The 24502-nt window shown below is 40.9% G+C and overlaps 1 protein-coding gene across 2 annotated transcripts; it reads left to right on the top strand.

Annotated features, from left to right (window-relative positions):
- Positions 1–23964, top strand: C6H3orf49 (chromosome 6 C3orf49 homolog). Of its 2 annotated transcripts, XM_044253239.1 has the most exons (5): positions 10834–10958; positions 15458–15780; positions 19223–19347; positions 22815–22928; positions 23380–23964. In XM_044253239.1, the coding sequence occupies exons 1-5, from the start codon at positions 10834–10836 to the stop codon at positions 23575–23577; spliced, it is 885 nt and encodes a 294-aa protein (XP_044109174.1). In that variant the 3' UTR covers positions 23578–23964. The 2 variants fall into 2 exon arrangements, 1 of the variants encoding a protein (XP_044109174.1); XR_006385119.1 differs by lacking the exons at positions 10834–10958; positions 15458–15780; positions 22815–22928; positions 23380–23964 and adding an exon at positions 1–18 and having other exon boundaries at positions 19223–19304.
- Positions 23965–24502: the final 538 nt, after the last annotated feature.

Here is a 24502-nt window from a genome sequence, read left to right as displayed (position 1 = left end):
TCAGGCTCCACATGACAGGTAAGTCCCCTGGTATCTACCTGGTTCGTATTCTACAACTCTTGTGCTAACTCCCTCTGCTCCAGCCATATGAGCCTTTATGTTCCTTAAACAGAGCAAGCAGGTCCTGCCTCAGGGCCTTTGCCCTTACTATACTCTGTCCAAACTGCGCTTTCCCTAGATATCTGCATGTTCCATTTGCTCGCTTTCTCAGGACTCTGACACAATGTCCCTGTAGGAGAGAGGTCTTCCCAGGACACCCTTACACAAAAATAGCAAGTCTGCCACTGCTGCATGCACTTCCAAGCTCAGGAAATATCATATATTATTTTATTTTTTGCCTCCTCCCTCCTACCCCAAAAACAAGCCTCATGAAATTGGGGACTTTCATCTGTTTGTTCCCTGCTGTATCCCCAGTAATAAGAACAGTGTCTGATGACAGTGGGCATGTGATAAATATTTGTGGAATGAATAAGTGAATAAATGAGTGAATAAGATGATTCTTTTTTTGCTAATTGAAGGAGATTGGTTAGATCCTACTGACCTATTCATCAGGACTTTATTATTTTGTGACACTGTATGCATTTGAAAACTTGCAACTAAATAGATGTCATTTCATTAGTTCAGATTTTCTATTCAGTTCTGCAGTTTGAGCTGTGTCACCAATGACTTCTGCATTCGATGATGCCTCATTATAATCACATTAAAGAATGAATTGATTCTAAACTTTCTTTAATGCATATTGTATGCTGAGAAACTTAGGAATACTAAACTTTTCACTAACAGTATTTTCTGAAACACAGATCAATACCTTGAACATAGAATAATCTCTAGAAAAGAAGAGAATAATTTTCAGAACATAAATCAACCCATCCATCTAGCTGTTATTTAAATGAGTAGAGTTGACATTTTATTATGCATTTCCAATCAGAATAGTTCTATAATAAACTCTCCACTTTCTGCAATTAAATCAATAAATCAAAATAGAAAGGATTAAATTGAGGGTAGTCCCATGTTGGGTCATAGGGAGTAATTGTGAAAATAGTACTTCAAGCTATGTTAAAATGCTGGCATATGACTTCATCAAATGATAGAAATTGGGAGGCTACATCTTTTTACTCAAGGACAAGAAGATATTTTAAAAAACTGGTTCAACTTTTTTAATGAGAGTGTAAAATAAAGGGTCCAGTGCAGGGTAGAAGACATCTGGGAGTAGTGGGGACTCTGGTGAAAATGAAATTTGTTCTACCTAAATGGAGGAAGCCACCACTCAGCCCATATGGGATGCGGACCGAGTTGTCAGATGTTCTTGTTTTTTGTGAGTATCCTAAAATGAATATTTTTACTTAAAATCTGATATTCAAAATATCTTGTAAGCCAAGTGCAATTGAGAGTCTCTAGTTCATGATCCTAGGTTTAAGACCAAAATCTTCCCCCAAAGACCAAAAAAGAACAAATTAAACTGAAAAAAAAAAATCTTTCTTAGTTTTTTTTTTTTTTTTTTAAGGCAATCTCTACATCCAACATGAGGTTCAAACTTACAACCCCAAGATCAGGAGTTGCATGCTTTACCAACTGACCCAACCAGGTGCCCCTCTAGTAACAACATTTTTTTTTAAGATTTTATTTATTTAGGTGGCAGACAGAGATCAGAAGTAGACAGAGAGGCAGGCAGATAGAGAGGAGGAAGCAGTCTCCCTGGCGAGCAGAGAGCCCGATGTGGGGCTCGATCCCAAGACACTGGGATCATGACCTGAGCCGAAGGCAGAGGCTTCAACCCACTGAGCCCCAGGCACCCCTAGTAACAACATTTTTAAAAGATTTTTAAAAAGAAGTTAAAATTAATTTTAATATTATATCTTTTTTAATTCAATGCATTCAAAGTATTATCATTTTAACATGTAATCAACATTTTAAAATGTTAATAAGATAGTTTATATTAAATCTATGAAATCTTCAAAATGTAGTGTTTTACACTTATGGCATATCTCAATTCAGATATACACTTATAGTTTATATTAAATCTATGAAATCTTCAAAATCTAGTGTTATACACTTATGGCATATCTCAATTCAGACTAGCCATATTCAAGTGGGTAATATCCATAAGTGGTTGGTAGTTGCCATGTTGGACAGTACAGCTATAGAAATGTGCTATTGTTTTTGAAAATATTATTATTTATTTTTATTGAAAATATCAAATTGAATGATTCCTAACTAAGAAATTAGAGATTATCTCAGAAAGTTTTTTTCAGTTTCAAGATACCCATCGTTTATTCTTAGAATATTAAGCATATTTACATGATTTTTTTTGGACAATAATGACAGTTTAGCTTTTACTCAGTGCTCAAAGTGACTGCTTCTAAAACAAATGGTTAAGTTCATCAGTTGAGTTATTTTATTAAATCCATCCATGCAATAATCAGTCTTAGTATTACACATTCAATATTTGGGTAACTGATTTTTAAATTTTTGGGTTTGATTTTTAAATTATTAATGTAAGCCATACTCACTATTTTCTGAAAATCAGACAATATGAAATAAAGTAACAAATTTTTAATCTCCTCATTCCTATCTCTGCTACTCTACCACCACTTCTTCTCTCAATCTCCAAAAATAACCACTGTCAAATCTTTGGTACATATTCTTCCAGAACTTTCTATACCTCTTTGCATGTGAATATGGAGAAAGTTTTTTTTAATTTAATTTTAATTTTATTTATTATTATTATTATTTATTTTTATGATTTTATTTATTTATCTTTCAGGGTTTTTTTTTTAAGATTTTATTTATTTATTTGACAGACAGAGATCACAAGTAGGCAGAGAAGCAGGCAGAGAGAGAGGAGGAAGCAGGCTCCCTGCTGAGCAGAGAGCCCGATGTGGGGCTCGATCCCAGGACCCTGGGATCATGACCCGAGCTGAAGGCAGAGGCTTTAACCCACTGAGCCACCCAGGTGCCCCTGGAGAAAGTTTTTTAAGGACTGGTTTGAGTTCAGAGTTTTAGGACGTCCTGCATCCACTCCACAGTCTACCCTAGATGACATTTTTACTTATACATCAGAACACATAGATTTGCCCTTCTTCCTTAATGGCTCCAATGTCTGTATGAGGTCCATCAATTTTCTATTGATGAACATGTAGGTTGCCACTAGTTTTTGCTACTACAAATAAACCTACATTATTGTGTGAGCATTTCAATAAAGTAGGTTCTCAGAGGTAGGCTGCTGGTTCTGACATGGCGATTTCAAACGCTGGTGAATATTGCCAAATCACCCTCCAGAGACCTTACACTGATTTATAGTCATATTAACTGTATCTGAGAAGATATTTTAATTAAAATGTAGTCTTTCCAATGTGGCACAGCCCAGAGCACTTGGCAGCTTCTAAGACCCATCCCGAGAAGTTAGGAAGGAGAGTAAAAGCAAACCAAATGATTATTTCAAAGTTATATGATAAGAGATTCCAGACTGGGGCAGCAGCCAACACAAAAGGCAAATGAAAAAAGGGGACTGTATACTTGAGTCTGTTGCCTCTTAAGAGACACTTTGTTCCAGCCTCTGTTTTCTCTGACTTCTAGGGAGTAGAACAGTCTGGATAAGCACTCTTCTCTGTGGAAACACTCTGTCTCTAGGCACCCTGTGTACACTTCCTCATGACATAATTCTTGCTAACCCATCAGGAAAGTGACACCTTCTTTCAAGAAGACAGAATCTCCAATAAGGAGATTTGCTTGAACAAGGACAAAATGTCCCCATTTCATCTTCCCCTCCATGCAAAGGCCTCTCAAACCCTGGTAAATCTGAAGTGCCAGAATTTGTGGAAACTCTTCAAAAAATGGTCAGCTTGCTACACTCATTCATTTTCAAAAAGATTCAGTTTAAAAATGACCTCGGGGGGGCGCCTGGGTGGCTCAGTGGGTTAAGCCGCTGCCTTCAGCTCAGGTCATGATCTCAGGGTCCTGGGATCGAGTCCCGCATCGGGCCCTCTGCTCAGCAGGGAGCCTGCTTCCCTCTCTCTCTCTTTCTCTCTGCCTGCCTCTCCATCTACTTGTGATTTCTCTCTGTCAAATAAATAAATAAAATCTTTAAAAAAAAATAATAGGGGCGCCTGGGTGGCTCAGTGGGTTAAGCCGCTGCCTTCGGCTCAGGTCATGATCTCAGGGTCCTGGGATCGAGTCCCACATGGGGCTCTCTGCTCAGCAGGGAGCCTGCTTCCTCCTCTCTCTCTCTGTCTGCCTCTCTGTCTACTTGTGATCTCTGTCTGTCAAATAAATAAATAAAAATCTTTAAAAAAAAAATAATAAAATAAAATAAAATAAAAATGACCTCGGGTCACCAAGGTATATTGTCTTGCCCTGTTCTATGTGTTTATCCCTCAAATACTTGGAATAAGACCCAGAATCTCTGCTTATCAAGTTTGCAGAGGGCTTACAAGTTGCTTACAAATTCAAAAACACTAATAATTGGCCAAAAGCCAACAGAATGCAAGTCAATACATTTATTTTTTTTTTAATTTCTTTTCAGTGTTCCAGATTGCTTAATGCACCACACCCAGGGCTCCATACAATATGTGCCCTCCTTAATACCCACCACCAGGCTCACCCATCCCCCCACCCCTGTCCCCTCCAAAACTCTCAGTTTGTTTCTCAGAGTCCACAGTCTCTCATGGTTTGTCTCCCCCTCTGATTTCCCCCAACTCACTTCTCCTCTCCATCTCCCAATGTCCTCTGTATTATTCCTTATGCTCCACAAGTAAGTGAAACCATATAATACTTGACTCTCTTTGCTTGACTTGTTTCACTCAGCATAATCTCCTCCAGTCCTATCTATGTTGATACAAAAGTTAAGTATTCATTCTTTCTGATGGAGGCATAATACTCCATTTTATATATGGACCATATCTTCTTTATTCATTCATCCGTTGAAGGGCATCTTGTTCTTTCCACAGTTTGGCAACTGTGGCCATGGCTGCTATGAACATTGAGGTACAGATGGCCCTTCTTTTCACTACATCTGTATCTTTGGGGTAAATACTCAGTAGTGCAATTGCAGGGTCATAGGGAAGCTCTATTTTTAATTTCTTAAGGAATCTCCACACTGTTTTCCAAAGTGGCTGTACCAATTCACATTCCCACCAACAGTGTAAGAGGGTTCCCCTTTCTCCACATCCTCTCCAACACTTGTTGTTTAGTCTTGTTAATTTTGGCCATTCTTTTAGTCTTGTTAATTTTGGCCATTCTAACTGGTGTAAGGTGGCATCTCAATGTGAGTTTGATTTGAATCTCCCTGATTGCTAATGATGATGAACATTTTTTCATGTGCTTGTTAGCCATTTGTATGTCTTCTTTTTTTTTTTTTTTTAAAGATTTTATTTATTTATTTGACAGAGAGAAATCACAAGTAGATGGAGAGACAGGCAGAGAGAGAGGGAAGCAGGCTCCCTGCTGAGCAGAGAGCCCGATGTGGGACTCGATCCCAGGACCCTGAGATCATGACCTGAGCCGAAGGCAGCGGCTTAACCCACTGAGCCACCCAGGCGCCCTGTATGTCTTCTTTAGAGAAGTGTCTGTTCATGTCTTCTGCCCATTTTTTGACATGATTATTTGTTTTGTGTGTGTTGAGTTTGAGGAGTTCTTCATAGATCTTGGATATCAGCCCTTTGTCTGCACTGTCATTTACGAATATCTTTTCCCATTTTGCGGGTTGTCTCTTTGTTTTGTTGACTGTTTCCTTGCTGTGCCAAACCTTTTGATCTTGATAAAGGCCCAAAAGTTCATTTTTGCTTTTGTTTCCTTTGCCTTTGGAGACATATTTTTTTTTTTAAGATTTTTATTTATTCACTTAACAGAGAGAGATCACAAGTAGGCAGAGAGAGGAAGGGAAGCAGGCTCCCTGCTGAGAAGAGAGCCCGATGTGGGACTTGATCCCAGGACCCTGAGATCATGACCTGAGCCGAAGGCAGCAGCTTAACCCACTGAGCCACCCAGGCGCCCTGGAGACATATTTTGAAAAAAGGTGCTGTGGCTGATGTTGAAGAGGTTACTGCCTATGTTCTCCTCTAGGATTTTGATAGATTCCTGCCTCAGGTTGAGGTCTTTTATCCATCTATACTGCCTAGAGCAATCTATACTTTCAATGCCATCCCAATCAAAATTCCACCAGCATTTTTCAAAGAGCTGGAATAAACAATCCTAAAATTTGTATGGAACCAGAAGAGACCCCAAATTGCTAAAGAAATGTTGAAAAAGAAAAACAAAACTGGGGGCATCACGTTGCCTGATTTCAAGCTTTACTACAAAGCTGTGATCACCAAGACAGCATGGTGTTGGCACAAAAACAGACACATAGATCAGTGGAACAGAGTAGAGAGCCCAGATATGGACCCTCAACTCTGTGGTCAAATAATCTTCAACAAAGCAGGAAAAAATACACATTGGAAAAAAGACAGTCTTTTCAATAAATGGTGCTGGGAAAATTGGACAGCTATGTGTAGAAGAATGAAACTCGACCATTCTCTTACACCACACACAAAGATAAACTCGAAATGGATAAAAGTCAATACATTTAAATAACAATTGGGGGTGGAAATCAGCTTTAGGGCCACTGATGGGAAGGATCTGGCTGACTGAATGGAGAGTTGACATTAAAAAATCTCCCGGGCCAGCAAATAGGTGACCCACAGGCTCAATTAGACCTGCAGATTCCATTGCTAAATGCACGAGGACTCTTAGAAATTTGAAGTTTAGGAGCATTTGAACAGCCCAGCACCCCACAGTTGGCCACAGCTCCCACCCCTTCCTGCTGCATCTCACAGCGTCTCACATTCCCCTGACTGGTGCCTATAAGCATTCATGTTGGCAGTCTCGGACTTAGTGGTTTCAGTCCATTGCTACCTCAAGAGGAGCGGACTGTTGTATGGTTCCCTAAATAAGATTATGTAATCTCAGGCCTGTTCAATAGAAGGATAATGTTGGGAACAATAAAGACAGTGTTTCGACTAGATTTTGCCCTGCTCCGTCTTTTCGGCTTTTCAGAGGATCATTTACGAATGTCCAGGGAATGACCATATGGATATGATCCCAAGCCATACCCCAGGCAGGACAGTTGAAAAGAAGGTGTATCAGGGACTCTTGCATTGGTGCCTTTCTCTCTAGCTTCCAGTAACCCCTAAGCCATTAAACCACCGCAGTCTCACACTTGAACCATTGCCACAGCCTGACTGCCCAGGCTCTATGTCCCGCTCTCTCCTCACCCATCCCCAAACTCCGCTCATTCCAGCATTGCATCCCCCAGCTGTTTCCTGAATCTATACTATTCTATCTCAGTTGGTTCCTATGCGCCACCATCTCCAGCCTGGACCACTTGCCTGCCCAATGGCTTCTTGACAACCATACTTTGTCCTCTCCAATGCATTTCCCAAGCCAACAGAACACTCTCTTTAAAACACAAGCATAGGGACGCCTGGGTAGCTCAGATGGTTAAGCATCTTCCTTCGGCTCAGCTCATGATCCCAGGATCCCTGGATCCATCCAGGTAGTCAGGCTTCCAGCTCAGTGGGGAGCCTGCTTCTCTCCCTCTCCCTCTGCCACTCCTCCTTCTTATGCTCTCTGTCTCTCTCTTTCTCTCAGATGAATACATAAAATCTTAAAAATAAATAAATAAATAAATAAAACACAAACATAATGTTGCCTTCCCTTGTCACCTGTGCTCCTACCACATTGGTCTTCTTTCTGGCCTCAAACCTATCCCGTTTCCCACCCATCTGAGAAAACCCCACCTTTGGACTACTTTTCCTCCCAGAATTTACCCTACTTTGCCTCCTTTTCAACGTGAAATGTCTCACCTCAATGTCACCTCTTTGAGACACCTTCTTGATCGCTGTGGCGGAAACTCCCACTTACGCTCTTGCTTTCTGTCGTCTTTTCCTAGATTTTTCACAGCATTCTTTTTCAGCGCTGGCAGCGCTTTGTCTGTTTGTTAAGAGGTTTGGTGTCTCTCTCCTCTACCAGGATGTCCTTCCTGGGCAGAGATCCTAGTTGTTTTGTTCAAGGCCGAATCCCCTTTGCACAGAATACATATGTAATGACTAGCTAGACTAGCTACTTAAAAGCCCTTATTAAAGTCATAGAGACATAAAGGAAGAATGGTGGTTTCCTGAGGCTGGAGGTAGGGGGAGGAAAGGCGGGAAGGCAGGAATAGGGAGTTACTGTTGAATGGGTTCAGAGTTTCTATGTTGCAAGATGAAGTTCAGTGGCAATTCTGCACAGCAATGTGACTATACATAACACCGCTGAGCTGTCCCCCTAAAACCGGTTAAGATGGTGAATTTTATATTATATATATTTTCCCACGACTCAATTATGTTCAAATGCTTTTTTTAAAACCCTTAACACCTCTCCATTGCTCTACAGATCAAGACCAGAATTTTTACTTTGTTCTGTAGAATCCAACAGGTTTGGCCCTGCCTAGCTTTGCTGCAACCACTATACCTTAGGTGTTTTCAAAGACACCACACTTCCTCCTTCTCAGGGCTTTGGTGTCTGCTGATTCATCTACCTGGGACAGTCAGATCTTCACACGACTATTTCCTCGTTCAGTTCTAAGGCTCAGTGACTCGTCAGCAGGCCTGCCTTCCCCGACTCCTCTTCTGATGAGAAAACTCACACACCTACATCCTTTTCTGTCGTCCTTATAGCCCTTACCACTAGCTGAAGTTAGTTGATTTGGTTTCTTATCTGTTGCTACCCTCACCCATCATGGCATTGTAAATTTTATCAGTTCAGAGACTCTGGGTGTGTTGTTTCCCAGCATCCCAGGCATCTAGAATAACACTGGCACCCGTAGGCATTCAAGTAATTGTCAGAGAATGAATAAAGTGTTCTTGGGAGGCAATGGTGACTCTCCCCGTTTTACAGATGAGAAAATGGAGGTCCAGGGAGGTTTTGTCCTCTGCCCAAGCACCCACATCCTATAAGGCGCAGAGCTAGAATTTAAAAACAGATTTGGCTCAAATTGCTTCTCTGTCTGTGCCCTAGCTTTTCTTCTCTATTCTACTCACTAGCTCTGTCAGCTGCTCCAGGATGCCTTGGAGAAACTGTGCCATTTGTGACAGAAGCCAAACCAGCAAATGGTTCTGCCTGTTATACACATGCACACACCTGCACCCTCATGGACATGTACACACACTGGACATACGGACACAAATAAAAATCCTAATATAGAGTTAATTGCATTCATCCAGATATTTGACAAAATACAACAGAATTAAGACAACTATTCCAGTGAAAATAAGTGGCTCATGGTTAAAACAATGCTCATTCATTTGTTCTTTCAAGCACCTGTTATTTATTGCCTTCTGGGAATGCCAACAGCGGAGGAAAAACAGACCAGGTAGAACCACAAGCCCTTTTGGCTAACACACATTAGGTAGGCTGCGTTTTATTGCTTCTCGAAAGACCACCTGCACCCACTCTCCAATGACTTGGGTATTAGTGACCCGAGTTCATAGATGCGAAACCAAGCACAGATAGGGTAAGCGAATTGACCGTGGGGCTAGAACAAGAACTGTCTTAATCCCTCCAAGTAATACACTTCATTCTTGACTATTTTAAGCTCTTTCTTACACTATTCCAGGTGTGGTCTGTGGACCAGCTTCATCAGCATCACCTGGGAATTTGTTAGAAATGCAAATTCTTGGATCCCACGCCAGACTTCCTATATTGAAATCAGCATTTTAGGGGCACCTGGGTGGCTCAGTGGGTTAAAGCCTCTGCCTTTGGCTCGGGTCGTGATCTCCGGGTCCTGGGATCGAGCCCCGCATTGGGCTCTCTGCTCGGCAGGGAGCCTGCTTCCTCCTCTCTCTCTGCCTACTTGTGCTCTCTGTCAAATAAATAAATAAAATCTTAAAAAAGAAAAAAGAAATCAGCCTTTTAATAAAACCCTCAGGTAGTTCGTGTGCACATGAAAGTTTGAGACGTATGCTTCAGATCACTGATGAGGACAAACCCAAAAAGCGGGGTAATCCTTGCTTCTCTCTCCCACACTTTTCTAGAATTTTCTTTTCTCAGTATCCAGTTCCTTCCAGCTAAAAAACTGAAAAACGCCATTGAGCATGATGGGACTAAATCCTAGTGTCTGCTGCCACCTTGCGGTGAGAAGAATTTGCAGGCAGAATTTCCTCTTTGGGAAATGGGGTAAGTTAGAAGGATGGACCAGGCACTCAACTTTTTCGGCCTTGAGAGACCAGTACAAAATTTTGTCATATAATAAAATAGCCTTGGGGTCTACTATGAGATACCCAAATAACAACTGGCTTTTTTAATGTGTGTCCCCACCCCAGGCCGAGAGACAATACATCAATTCTAGCTGAGAGATCTAACAGAAGCTGGGAACACTGGGATTCCTACCAAGCCTTTCCTCTTTGGGATTCAAACACGCACATCCGAATGCCATAATCAGTTGGTGTGTGATTATTTTATTACCAACCCAAGTGACAGTGGTTAGAAAATCAGGTCACCTTTTCTGCATTTGCCTTGCCCAGGAATCTAGAGCACGTGTTCCACAAAGCGAACTGGAATTTCCCACCACTCTGTAAAATGCATCATTCCCAGCCTCTCAGAGGTTGGTAAACAGGGCCAGTCCCAAAATGATGTCTCTCACACCTAGAAGGGAATAAGAAAGCGATTCCAAAAATGTCCTACATACTTTTCCCCCCAAACAGCCCAGAGGTTAAAAGGGCCTTCTGGTACCTGATGATTTTGTTTTGTCGTTTGGGAGCTCAAGAGCTGGAGAAATCCTAAACAGCTGCTACAGGTGTAGCTACAGGACTCACAGCAATGGACCACCCTCAGCAGTATCTTCCCGAGTCTTTTAAGGGTGCCTGTGGAAGAGTCGGCCAGTACCGAAGACTCCAGCAACCCAGGAAGAAAAACGGCCCATTCAAAAGGAGGGGAATTGAAAGGTAGGACAATGGGATTCGTTTTCTTTTCTGTTGAGCGAGATTCTTGGGATTTTGCATTAAGCGATAGTCACTGTGATGATTAGAAAAGTTAGCATCTGTTTTTCAGCATTGCCTTTAGAAATGAACGCTCTGAACGGATTGGTGGTGGGGGAGGCACCGCATCGCTACGTTGGTCAGGAAACCTAGTGACACAATGGAAGCCTCATTTTATGAGTGTAATCGAAATGGGGAAAAGCTTTCCTTTCCACCTGAGTTTGCATTTTAATGTGGCATATGATGCGAAAATAGGCGCAGTCTCAGAATCTTAGACATCACATGTCCCATGCAAGTGCTATGATTGTGGAAATTCCATAGCGTATCCCTTGAGATGAGTCCATGTTCAATGCTTTCTGTTCTCTTGCCCAGCAATATGCACTGAGATATCTACTAACTGTAGGACACGCTGTGCGTGCTCTTTAATGTAATGTTAAAACTGTCTTAAACTTGGTATTTCCTGTCAATGGAAAAGCTGTAAAGACAGGCAATGAAATACTCTAAACATTATCTATTTTATTTTATTTTTTTAAGATTTTATTTATTTATTTGACAGACAGAGATCACAAGTAGGTAGAGAGGCAGGCAGAGAGAGAGGAAGCAGGCTCCCTGTTGAGCAGAGAGCCCAATGTGGGGCTCGATCCCAGGACCCGGGGATCATGACCTGAGCCAAAGGCAGAGGCTTTAACCCACTGAGCCACCAAGGCACCCCGACATTATATACTTTAATTTGGAAAATCAGTGAGATGATTTATTTTCCAATTTATTTTGGTTTCTTTCTAACCAAAGGTTAGAAGTGAGGTGTTTTGATGAGGCCTGAATCCTCCAACACCAAACTTCTGAACTTCCACGGACAAAATGAAATATTGCTGAGAGTTCCACTTTCAATAAGAAAAAGAGTTTAGGGGCGCCTGGGTGGCTCAGTGGGTTAAAGCCTCTGCCTTCGGCTCAGGTCATGATCCCAGGGTCCTGGGATCGAGCCCCACATTGGGCTCTCTGCTCAACAGGGAGCCTGCTTCCTCTCTCTCTGCCTGCCTCTCTACCTACTTGTGATCTCTGTCTGTCAAATAAATAAATAAAATCTTAAAAAAAAAAAAAAAAGAGTTTAAAGGGGGAAGCAATACTACAAATTACATTCATTACCAATGGAGATACTTAAAAACTTAAGAAGGGAAGGATTCTTTTCAAAACGGAAATTGTTACAGTTCTATTCCAAGGCCCCCGAGCAAAATCACCTTCGTTAGTTATGTTACAAATAGATCTGGAATGAGGGTGGAGGGGATGCCCTAGGAAATACATTCTAAAGATTCAGACTACTTAGAGTTGAACTTTTAACCTGAGGGAGTAAGTGGATGGCCTTTGGGGTTCTTGAGCCTCCTGAAGTTGTATTACCATTGTTTTGGAGATGTGTGTGTGTGTATTTATGGTAGTAGAAATGGATGGCTTTATTAAATGATTCTTGCAGGGCTCTAGGGAAGATTAATCCTAGACTATAAATGGTCTTTGGGCAAATTAGAAAATGGCACTCCATCCTCAAGACTCTTTACTGCCATCATCTAGAAAGTTGTAGTTAACTTAGACACTGTGATGACTAAATGAATAGCACCCCTGGTGTGTGTGTGTGTGTGTGTGTGTGTGTGTAACTGGCAGATGGTCTATGTTCAGTCCCAAAAGAGTGGGCTGGCTAGCCAACAGACTCTCCCCTTTCTTTCGACCGCCTGTTTGAACTCCCTTCTTGCCTTTTACTTTTTTCCTTCACTCTTCTGATCCACATATTAATAAAAGCTATTATTTTTTAGGTTCCAAGCCCATGAATTGTTTCTTTTTATGCCCACATTTCTAAAAACAGTATACCTATTTTCAAATGAGAAAACCTAAGCTTATAAGAGATTGAATAACATGCCAAATGACACAGCTAGAAAGTCTGGTGCTGGTTTGAATAAGACCTTTTAACTCCAGTGACTGAGGTCTTCTGATTTACCTCCCATGTGTAATTACAGAGAAGTTGAAGGATTTAGCTCTAGTTTAGAACAGTATTTTCTTGGAGGATGGTCTATGTGCTACTGGTAGTACTTGAGATATTTTAGGTAGTATATGAAGAACAGTTTTTAATAGTTATGAGTTTATTTTCATCCATATTAGAAATGTTACATTTACTGCAAACATAACATAACATAATATAAAACTTGGGATTTCATCCAGAGAAATGAAGATGCATCTTCCTACAAAAACCTATACACAAATGTTTATGGGTGTGTTCCTATTAGGTCCAAACTAGAAACAATCCAAATGTCTTTCAATTTCAATGAGTGAATGATTAGACAATGTGGTAATCCATATCATGGAATATTACTTAACAACAAAAAGGAAAAATTGATACATACAACAATCTGAATTAATTTCCAGAGATTCATGCTGCATGAAAAAAAAGTAAATCCCAAAAAGTTATATACCATATGATTCCATTTAGATAAAATTTTTTAAAGGACAAAATTATACAAATGGAGGCCAGCTTAAGGAGGTGGTGGGGGTGAGTGGGTGCAGCCATAACACATGAAGAGCCTGGTGGTGATGGAAATGTTCTGTATCTTATTTATTTATTTTTTTTTTTAAAGATTTTATTTATTTATTTGAGAGAGACAGTGAGAGAGAGCATGAGCGAGGAGAAGGTCAGAGAGCGAAGCAGACTCCCCATGGAGCTGGGAGCCTGATGTGGGACTCGATCCCGGGACTCTAGGATCACGCCCTGAGCCGAAGGCAGTCGTCCAACCAACTGCGCCACCCAGGCGTCCCGGAAATGTTCTGTATCTTAAAAGTATCAATACTGGGGTACCTGGGGTGCCTGGGTGGCTCAGTGGGTTAAAGCCTCTGCCTTCGGCTCAGGTCATGATCCCAGGGTCCTGGGATGGAGCCCCACATCGGCTCTCTGCTCAGTAGGGAACCTGCTTCCCCTCACTCTCTTTCTGCCTGCCTCTCTGCCTACTTGTGGTCTCTGTCTGTCAAATAAATAAATAAAATCTTTAAAAACCAAAAAAAAGTATCAATACTGTGATATTTATACTTTTGCAAGAGTTTACCATTGGAGGAAACTGGGCAAATCTCCCTGTATTATTTCTTATAACTGTCTGTGAAACTACAATTACCTCAAAATAAAAGGTTTAATTTTTTTAAATCCCTTGGATTTTTTTTTTATATTATTGCTTTGGATGACACTAAAAATAAAAGCTCATTGAGGAAGAATATTAGCTAAATAATGGTGTGAGGCTCTATGTTTATAGTGAGTAACACAGACATTGGGATCCAATCACCTGCACTAAGTTATTTAATCTTTCAAAGCTTTATTTTTTTTAAGATTTTATTTATTTATTTGACAGAGAGAGACACAGTGAGAGAGGGAACACAAGCCGGGGGAGTGGGAGAGGGAGCTCCTGCTGAGTGGGGAGCCTGATGCAGGCTCCACCCCAGGACCCCTGGCATCATGACCTGAGTTGAAGGCAGATGCTTAAGGAATGACTAAGCCACCCAGGCACTTCTCTTTCAAAAAGCTTTAATTTCTTCATTTGTAAAACAGAGATGACAGGATGCGGGGTAAACTACATAAAACACATGAACAACTTAGAATAGAGTTTAGTGCATAGAACATTATTAAGAAACATGTTTGTATTTTATTTTAGATTGTTTATCTGTTTGTTTAGAGAGTGTGAATGGGGGGAAGGGCCAAAGGAGGGGGAGAGAGAGAATCTCAAGCAAATTCCCTGCTGAGTGCAGAGCCTGTCACGGGGCTCGATCCCAAGACCCTGAGATCATAACCTGAGACAAAATCAAGAGTGGGACTTGATTTGAGTGGTAGCTCAACCGACTGAGCTACCCAGATGCCCCCATTACCTGTTTATATTACTAAAATAGGCCCTTTGGAATCTTAGAAACAAGAGTTTATTCTACCTAAATGAGTGTTTTATATGCATGCATCATTTACAGGGCCTTGGAGATTACAGACCTTATTCCCTACCCTAGCCATCACTCACCTTTTATCACTGTAGACTGAAAGCCACCAAACCCAGCAAAAACGACATCTAGCCATCATTGAAAAGAAGGTACCAATTTGCCAATATGTGTTCTAACAGTCAGGGACCTGGATTAAGATTTGCCTTCTATGCTTGGTCAGTTAACCTCTCTACATTTCAGTTAACTCATTAGTGCCATGAAGATGAGAGTATAGCCCACCTCTTAGGGAGCTATGAGGATAGAATGAGGTAGTGGCCAGAGTTCACGTAACCATAGTTGGATCATAAAACACAGAGGAGTTTCTTTGGCTTTGTTTGTCTGTAATTTGGTTCTTGGTGTTCAGTTTTATTGTTTGGAATTGGATCACTTATTTACAACTCAAGTTTGGGTTTTGATAATTTAAATTGTTTGTTTTTGACTTTTCAATTTCCTTAACACGAATTCTTCTTTATTTTGTTCAGGTGGCATAGAGCCGTGTCCACCAACTTAGTAAAACAAAATGTATTGGTCCCCAAAGAGGAATCATCTGCTGATAGTGACATGGAATTTCATGAAAGCCAGCAAAACCAAAGAAAAAATGTGATGAGAAAAGTGAAGACTGTTTTGGGAAGGGTGCTGTCCTACAAATGGAGAAGCAAGTGGGCAAGTGTTGGCAGAGGGGTCTCCACTAACCAAAAGGAATCCTTTCTTTCCAACACACAGAGCCTTCTTCCCAGAATTGTCAAGGAGCTTCCAGCCCCCAGGTTATTTGCAAAACCAAGAACGAGAAAGCTGTCACAGAATGGTAATCAAAGGCAACTTATCCTTAAGTGTCAAGGCCAAGAGGAATAGTGAAGTTAGGACGACTCTCCTTGCTACCCCAAAGTATGGCTTCTCCTGGGAGCTTGTCTGAAATTCAGAATCTCAGCTCCTGCCTGGGTCTACTGAGTCAGAATTTGCCCCAGGTGACTTGCCTGTACAGACATTTTTAATAAAAGTTCTGAATTACATTGTCTTCGAGGTCCCTCCCAGTCCACTTCATGGTCTAACTGTTCTATTTTTATTAAATAGAAGCCACTTTTTATTAAACATGCATATATACACATATATGGCTAAATGCATATACATTAAGAAATTAAACTAAAGTGGGATTTTTCTTTTATTTCTGGAAAAAGTCATAATGCAGCTTTTCAAATAACTACTTTCCAACAGTGGAGGGTGTGGGAAGAATTCTATGAATAAAATTTATGATTGGTAAGTCATAACAGACATTTGCTTTTATTTTTTATTTTTAAAGATTTTATTTATTTATTTGGCAGAGATCTCAAGTAGGCAGAGAGGCAGGCAGAGACAGAGAGGGAAGCAGGCTCCCTGCTGAGCAGAAAGCCCGATGCGGTACTCGATTCCAGGACCCTGAGATCATGACCTGAGCCAAAGGCAGAGGCTTAACCCGCTGAGACACACAGGCACCCCAGACATTTGCTTTTATTGTATCTACTTCCTGTGTACCTTGTGGAAGAATCAGCATTTGAACTGTTAACTTGAAGTCTTTTTTGCAAGGTAGTAATGCTATTGGGGGTGGGGATGTTTTCTGAGTTGTGACTAACAATACCACTAAAACTCACATTCTTTCCCATAGCTTTTCTAAGTTAATGACTTGATTTTTTTTTTTTAGATCAGTTTCAGGTTTCCTAGAAAAATTGAACACAAGATACAAGATTAATTTCCCAGATATCCTCTCTCCTTACCCCACCCACATCCATTATTAACATCTTGCCCTAATATGGCAAACCCATCATGTTATGTCCTGTATCCACCAGTAAGTGTCGTACAGGACAAATTCACTGCCCTAAATATCCTGTGTAGCTTCTTAATGTTTTTTATAGGACAGCATCAGGAAACCAATATGGCCCTTCTAGAACCTGTAGGGAATCCACACGTGATCCCACATTTCACACAATGATGAGGCTGCATACCTAGTGAGTATTTTTTCCAGAAAACAAGCCCCCCCCAAAACTGACGACTCCCAGCTGGCTGATGACCCTTTCAACTGACCCCCCCTTTTTGGAAAAAGTAGTCACTAATGCTAGCATCCAAGCATCTAGAAATTAGCTGGTATAGATTCACCTGTCTATTTTCATTGACCATAACAAAAATGGTGTGTTTCTATACTGATGGCTATAGAGTTGAAGATCCTAGCAGGAAACAGGATCAGTTCCTCCTCCTCCTCTGTGTGCATTGGCTTATTTTCTCCTCTTAGTTGGACTAACCAATCTCTACACCAAGATTTCTTCAGGAAACCTGTCTTTCAGGACACAGTTCTAACATTACAACACTCTCACCTATAGCCCAAAGATAATGGCTCTTTCCCATACACCCTTGCAATTTTTAACAAATATTTGCCGAATACTTATTATGTGTTTGCCACACAATTAGGCATAGAGTAGCAGATAGAACAGACATGGTCCCTGACCTCATGGAGGGACGTTCCAACATTAGGCTGATCATTACCCCTGAGAGTCCTGCCCAAAAAAAGGACAACTCCGTTGAGATTTGAAGGACAGCTAGAGTCAGATGTGGGAAGAGTTTTCCAGGAGGCAGGGAGAGCATATTCACATCCCAGTATTAAGAGAACAGGGTATGATAAGGAAATGAAAGTAATTCAGCCAGGGAAAGGCTAGGGAATAAGGTGGTTAGGGTGTTGCAAGTCACATTAACAATTTTCAACTTTCTCCTAAGAATTTTTAACTTTTTGCTAAGAAAGCATCAAATACTTTCAAGCTGGGGATTTATATAATCTGATTTGCATCTTTGAAATATAGCTCAGGCTGCAGAGTGGAGACTGGATGGGAGGAGGGGCATCGATGAGGCAGGGAGAACAGCGAAAAGCCTCCTACATTGATTCAGCCAAGGAAGGATAGTAGCTTAGTTAGTTGCGGCAGTGGGGGTGGGGAGGAAAGGGAGAAGCATACATAGGTAGTAGTTGTAAGATCTGGGGAAGAGCTGGATAGCAGAGGGCGGGGGGGAGGGAAGAGTCCCTGGGGTGTTCACCTGCTCTGAGGGCAGACCCCCATTCACTGATTAGGAGCCACCACTTCTAGTGAAGTCCTTATCAATGGACCCCAAGCAAGACAGGATGGCCGGAGGTGTGAGCACAGCAGGAAGGCCCTGAAACCCAGAGTGAATAGCAAACACCTCTTCCCCAATGTTCCTGTCAATCTTTTTGACAATAGGAAATAAAAGCCTCATTTACTGACCTCTTTTTTTAATGAAAAGGAGAATAATCTCAAATTTGGTGCCATCCACAGGCAATGACATTTTGTTTTTACCATATTAAAATTTTTTTAAAGATTTTATTTATTTATCAGAGAGAGAGAGGGAGAGAGAGCGAGCACAGGCAGACAGAATGGCAGGCAGAGGCAGAGGGGGAAGCAGGCTCCCTGCTGAGCAAGGAGCCCGATGTGGGACTCGATCCCAGGACCCTGGGACCATGACCTGAGCCGAAGGCAGCTGCTTAACCAACTGAGCCACCCAGGCATCCCTACCATATTAATTTTAATGCCCATTTATGACACCGGTTTTTGATTTGTGCTGGTGTCTTAAAGTTACCTTCATAAAAGCATTTTTTGTGTTAAGAACTGAACGGATATAAAGAAAAATATTTAGGGGGCCGGGGTTCACACAGCTCCTGGAAAATGAGAAAAACAATGCCACATCACTAGAGAATGAGTCACTTTAAACCTTCCTTCAATCAGTAACAAGTACTCAAGGGATCATCTTACACAAGAAAGGGTTACTTTTTCTAATTCCACAATAGTTAAAGGAAAAAGTAACAAAGGGCAAAACTGAAGTCTGAAGGAGACATAGGCACCTTGCCAGAACGGGTTGGGGACCCCTGAGGTCACGACCACAAGAAAAGGCAAATGTTTCTAGGAAAAAGTATAAGATTAGAAAAAGCAAAGTCATTTTTTAATCTTTAATCTGAAGGGGAAAAGCCACTGAGGCAGCATGGGATGCAGTCTTTTTGGAATACTTCTAAGAAAGTTTATCATTATGGGGCCCCTGGATGGTTCAGTTCGTTAAGTGTCTGCCTTTGGCTCCCTCCTTCTCCCTCTCCCTTTGCTCTGCACAACCCCCCCGCCCAGGCCACACTCTCTCTCGATCTCCCTCAAATAAATAAAATCTTCAAAAAAAAAAAAAAGAAAGAAAAAGTCCTTACAGGTTTTTCCTCCTCCGTTCTCTCCAAGCGACTATACAACTTGATGTTGTAGAAGCAGAGACAGAGGAGATAACCCGAGGAAATACACTGCTCCGGGCCAGGAGGACCACCAAGCGGTTATCGGTGACATCCCTTCCTTCAGGACTGCAAAAGGTACAGTGCTAAAACAAACTCACTTCTAAAGGCTTGCATACAAGTTGATGTTTAGGGGTATGGTAAAGGCCAAGTTCATGAAGGTAAAAGCCTTCATACCTGCTGCTGCTTGTATCCTCCTATCCAAGACCTGAGGACACAGCAAGCAGGGTTTCCAGGTCTGATTCCTCTACTTCTGAGCTCAAATGGTTCAGCTTCTACTATAACTGGGGCAACAGTGGAGTATACTGACATCTCAGCTATTCAGGTAACAAGTCAGTATATCAGCATCAGGTCAATGACACACATGGCATGGAGAGAAATTCACTAGACCAGCACTGCTCAGTAGAAACTTGTGAAGTATATGCTAGCCAATATCCATTAACCACATGTGACTTTTTTTTTTTTTTCTCAAAGCTATATTTATTTGGGAGAGAGAGCACAAGTGGGAGGCGCAGTGGAAGAGGGAGAGAACAATCTCAAGCAGACTATGTGCCCCATGCTGGGCTCAACCTCATGACCCTGAGATCACGATCTGAGCTGAAACCCTGAATCAGATGCTTAACTGACTGTGGCACCCAGGCACCCTAAATGTAACTTTTGAACCTGAAATGTGGCCAGTACAATTAAAAATTTGAATTTTTAATTTTATTTCATTGTAATTGAAATTAAAAGATAGTCACGGGTACAGACCGTGTGACAGTAGAAAATCCAAGAGCGTCCAAACCAAGAGTGTCCTTATTTGTGCAAATGTAAACTTCAGCCTAAATTGCCCATTTTTTTAATCACCTGAATTATTATTTTTTGAATATGACAAACATTTACTTAGAGCTGACTTTGTTCCAATTCTAAGTACTTTGGAAATATCAACTCAGATAATAATTACAACAGTCCTATAAGGTAGGTAACAATAAGGGTGCCTGGCTGACTCAGTCGGAAGAGTCTGGGACTCTTGATCTCGGATTTATGAATTTGAGCCCCATGTTGCGGGTAGAGATTATTTTAAAATAGGATCTTTTTTAAAAAAAGAAAAGAGGGGTGTCTGGGTGGCTCAGTGGCTTAAAGCCTCTGCCTTTGTTCAGGTCATGATCCCAGGATCCTGGGATAGACTCCCTCACCGGCCTCTCTGCTCAGCAGGGAGCCTGCTTCCTCCTCTCTCTCAGCCTGCCTCTGCCTACTTGTGATCTCTGTCTGTCAAATAAATAAATAAAATCTTTAAAAAAAAAAATAAAAAAATAAAAGAGGGGCGCCTGGGTGGCTAAGTGGGTTAAGTCTCTGCCTTCGGCTCAGGTCATGATCCCAGGGTCCTTGGATTGAGCCCTGCATCTGGCTCTCTGCTCAGTGGGGAGCCTGCTTGTCTCTTTCTCTCTGCCTGCCTCTCGGTCTACTTGTGATCTCTGTAAAATAAAAAAATTAAATCTTTTTTTAAAAATTAAAAAAAATAAATAAGAAAAGAAAAAGGTTGGTAGCAATATTATCCTTATTTTAGGGATGGTACCGAGAGGTTCAATAATTTGCTTAGGTAAGTGGCAGAGACAGGTTTCAAATCCAGGCAGATCTGGTTCTAGAGTCCTTATTCTTAATTTTTATGCTAAATACTAATTGTACTATCCAAAATGGTTGCCACTAAGTATATGTGACTATTTAATTAAAATTCAAGTTCACTTCCTCAGTTGCACTAACTACATTTCAAGCTGCTCGATAATAACATGTGGCTTGTGGTTATTGTATTAGCCAATAAGGAAAATTTCTGTATTTGCAGAAAGTTCTATTGAACAGAGGGGCTCTGGAGTAGAGTATCATTGTCAAAAGGCACCGATATTACTTTTGAATTTTGTCTTTTGTGTGACAGGTTCACATTTACTGTATTCCTACTACATACTGGGCAATTTCTAGATTTGGGAACTCTAAAGGTGATCCAATGGACATATTCCTGGCCTGTGAAATTTATGATTTAGTAAGGGGGATAGATATTAAACCACAGCTCTGCAGGGCATTGAGGTAAGGCTAACCTTTTGAATAAATGGCACTGGGACAAGTAGGTGTTCATATGGGAAAAAGGAAATTTGATCCCCATCTCACGCCATATATAGAAGTTAATTCCTATTGGGTTATATATAGATCTATGTGGAAAAGGTAAAACCTTAAAACTTGTGGAGGATAGAAATGACTTCAGTGTAGAGAAATAATTCTTGGGACACAAATACCACTGACCAAAAAAGAAAAAAAAAAAGGATACATCTAGTGACAGTGGGATTGCGTTCAGCAAAAGATTTAAAAGGTTGTGAAGGGTTTTATTTAGCTCTCAGAGTGATCTAACAACATGTTTGCATTAATCGGTCACCTTTAAAAATGAGACTATTTTTTAAAAATCTGGACTTTAAGCCTTCTTTTGAAAAATAGGATTTAGAAACACTAGGCCCACAACTCCTCATGGTAAGAGCTGGAGACATGCAGAAGCTGGCCCCTTGGCAAGAGGCACATGGTCTCCAGTATACCACACGCCACAGCTGGTGCTGTTTTATACAACCTTCCTGCACCATCTAGGCGTTTGACTCCAGAACAGTAGTATTCAACAAACACAGAAATAACTTAGGAATTACCCCCATATGGTAACTGATCAGTAGGAAAAAGTACTGGGTTTTATGGGCGAGGAAAAAAGAGGAATCCAACTATAGATATAGATGGATTGGGGAGGGTCCTGCAAGTGACATGTGAGCCTGGGCGAGCTGGCAGGGCAGAGTGGTGGGTCAGCAGACTCGTTTGTAAACTCAGACATGGGGTTAAGTCCCAGATGTGGTCCCACATCCCACTTTGTGTCAGTTTTGCAACAGTTTCAATGCAAGTCACTAAGCACAAGGGGAAGGAAGAGTGAACCCAGTAAGTCTAAAAGGGGACTATTAGCTGGGAGCCATGACCTAGGAATGATTTCCAATAGCAACACTATTAAGACAGGTACTTAGAAGCAGCAAGCCAGGGACAGCAAGCCTGATACAGGAGAAGTATCAGGCATGGGGCGAAAAGAACCCAGAGCCTTCTTTTTATGTTTGGAGACATGTCTGCCACGAAAATAAGGAAACCTGCAGAAAAGAGACCAAATTAACAACTAGAGGCAGTGATAATGAGCTTTCTGGGACACTGGTCCTCTGCAGCCCCGTACTCTCACTGTGCTCAGCGGCTGCAGAGGCAGTTTCTTCTTTTTCCTCTTATGAGTGACCTGCTTTTTTCCTGGCACTATATATTCTTTCAGAACCAGACAATCTCATTTCTCTGCACCCTATAGATCTCTTCAAAGAGAGCTCTGGGCACAAAGGAGATACATGGGGCGTGGAGAATAATATGAATATGCTCTCCAACCCAACGTTGTTATGTGGCAAATGTTCAGTTTATACGAGAATGTGCAAAGGGTGAGAATTCTTATTTAAGCACTGTCACAGAAATAACGTCGGTACTTCTTAATCTGATGTGTTTTTGCATTCTTATGATAGGTTCCGTATTCATCAAAGAAGAGATCACACTTTCCAGCACTTAAAAAAAAGAAACATAGCATGGAAAACATCCTCCGAAAATCAGATTTGACAGTAGGAAAACTTCAGATGCAGGTAGTGGACAAAGGCTTTTACTTTGTGTTTCAAAAGCATCACAGAGGGGCAAATTTAACTGAATACACAGCCCTGCTAGACGGCAGGGCTGTGGGATGAAATTAATGATTAGCACAAAGAAGTAATGTTAGTAGGGGGCATCCTGAGAGTGGCTGAAGGATTGCTGGGGGCACCTAGGACGATGCTGTGTGCCTAATAAATATTAAGTGAATTCAATTAAAATGAAGGCGTGCACAAAGGCTTCTTTTGAGAAGAACTTAGATCGTCTTTACCACTGGGTGGTAAATGCATCTTTTCAAGCTCTGTTTGCTAGGACTTGAATTAGAATAATACTTTGGGATTTGCAAAACGTCTGCTGGTTCCTGAAGTTGTCTCTCAGGGAAAACCACCGTCTTGTTGGTTTTGACAAGGATTTCCCATATATGGCTACATTTCTTTGCATCTGTCATAGGTGGATGACCTCATAGAGACAGTGACAGATAAATCCATGAAGTTATTGGCCCAAAGACACGCTGAGCTTCAACAGTGTGAATTTCTAGGGGATGAAATTCTTCAGTCTTCGAAGCAGTTCCAGAGGATGTCCAAGAGAACCATGAGGAAGTATAAATTGAAAAATGTATGTTTCCCATGTACTTGCTGCTGCTTCTAATTCTGTTCCTGACTGTGTAAAGAGTTATCTCTATAGGAATTCTTATCTTTTGGTACATAATCCTGAATAAATCTCTCTAATGAATTATCAGTTGGGGAGATGGAAATTTCTTAGAATATTCTGCCCAACAGTCTTTAAAATAAATCTTTTTTTGAACAACTGATTTTTAATTTTGAGTCCATGTTAGCAAATTTTTGCTTCATAATTCTTATTAATATTGGAAAACAGAAATATTTATCAGGGCAGAGCAATTCTGCAAAGAAGTTTCTCCCAGGATTTGCCAGATGAAATTAGAAGCATTTAATGGTATTATGACACTTGTAATATGACTACTACTGAGTTAAATTTAAACTTTCATACTTAAAGATAAGAATTCTTACTAAAATTACAAAAATGTAACACTGTTTAAGGTATGATTCATGCAAAGTGTCATGTTTCCGAACTAAAAGAAATGGATATGGATGGAAGCTAACAAGTATGAAACATTAAATTCACTATTTAAGAAAATTACAACTGATTCAGCCTTAGCTTAATTTTTAAGATCATGAAATCGTTTATGCAAGACTGACCATCTTAATAGATTATTTTTCTGAGACAATTTTTTCTTTGTTGATATGTTTTTTCTACTGAAAATGACTCCTAAAAATGAAACAGTAGAAGAAAAACATATCAACAAAACGTTTAACAACCACATTGCTTAAGCATTATATTGAGAGATCTACAAGGCAATGCATGATTGATTTACTTTGCTCTTGTAATTACTTCTTATACCACTGACTGTTAGATCAGGCAACCTCTTGCCAAATGAGGACACACCACATACACTATGTACACAATTTCACAAGTTCAAAGCCCTCATGAAGCCTATTTACGAATTCCATTTTCAAAGATGGTAATGATTTCCAGACTGACACATTTTTTTCAC

The sequence above is a fragment of the Neovison vison genome, chromosome 6 (assembly GCF_020171115.1).
Source record: "Neovison vison isolate M4711 chromosome 6, ASM_NN_V1, whole genome shotgun sequence".
NCBI lineage: Eukaryota > Metazoa > Chordata > Mammalia > Carnivora > Mustelidae > Neogale > Neogale vison.
This window is presented reverse-complemented; position numbering and strand designations above follow the sequence as displayed.

Excerpts from the sequence above, each read along its gene's own strand:
- C6H3orf49 (XM_044253239.1), top strand. The coding sequence starts at position 10,834 with ATGGACCACCCTCAGCAGTATCTTCCCGAGTCTTTTAAGGGTGCCTGT. Across the intron at positions 19,348-22,814 it reads TTCCTTCAGGACTGCAAAAG|GTTCCGTATTCATCAAAGAA; the intron begins GTACAGTGCTAA and ends TTCTTATGATAG. Across the intron at positions 22,929-23,379 it reads TAGGAAAACTTCAGATGCAG|GTGGATGACCTCATAGAGAC; the intron begins GTAGTGGACAAA and ends CATCTGTCATAG.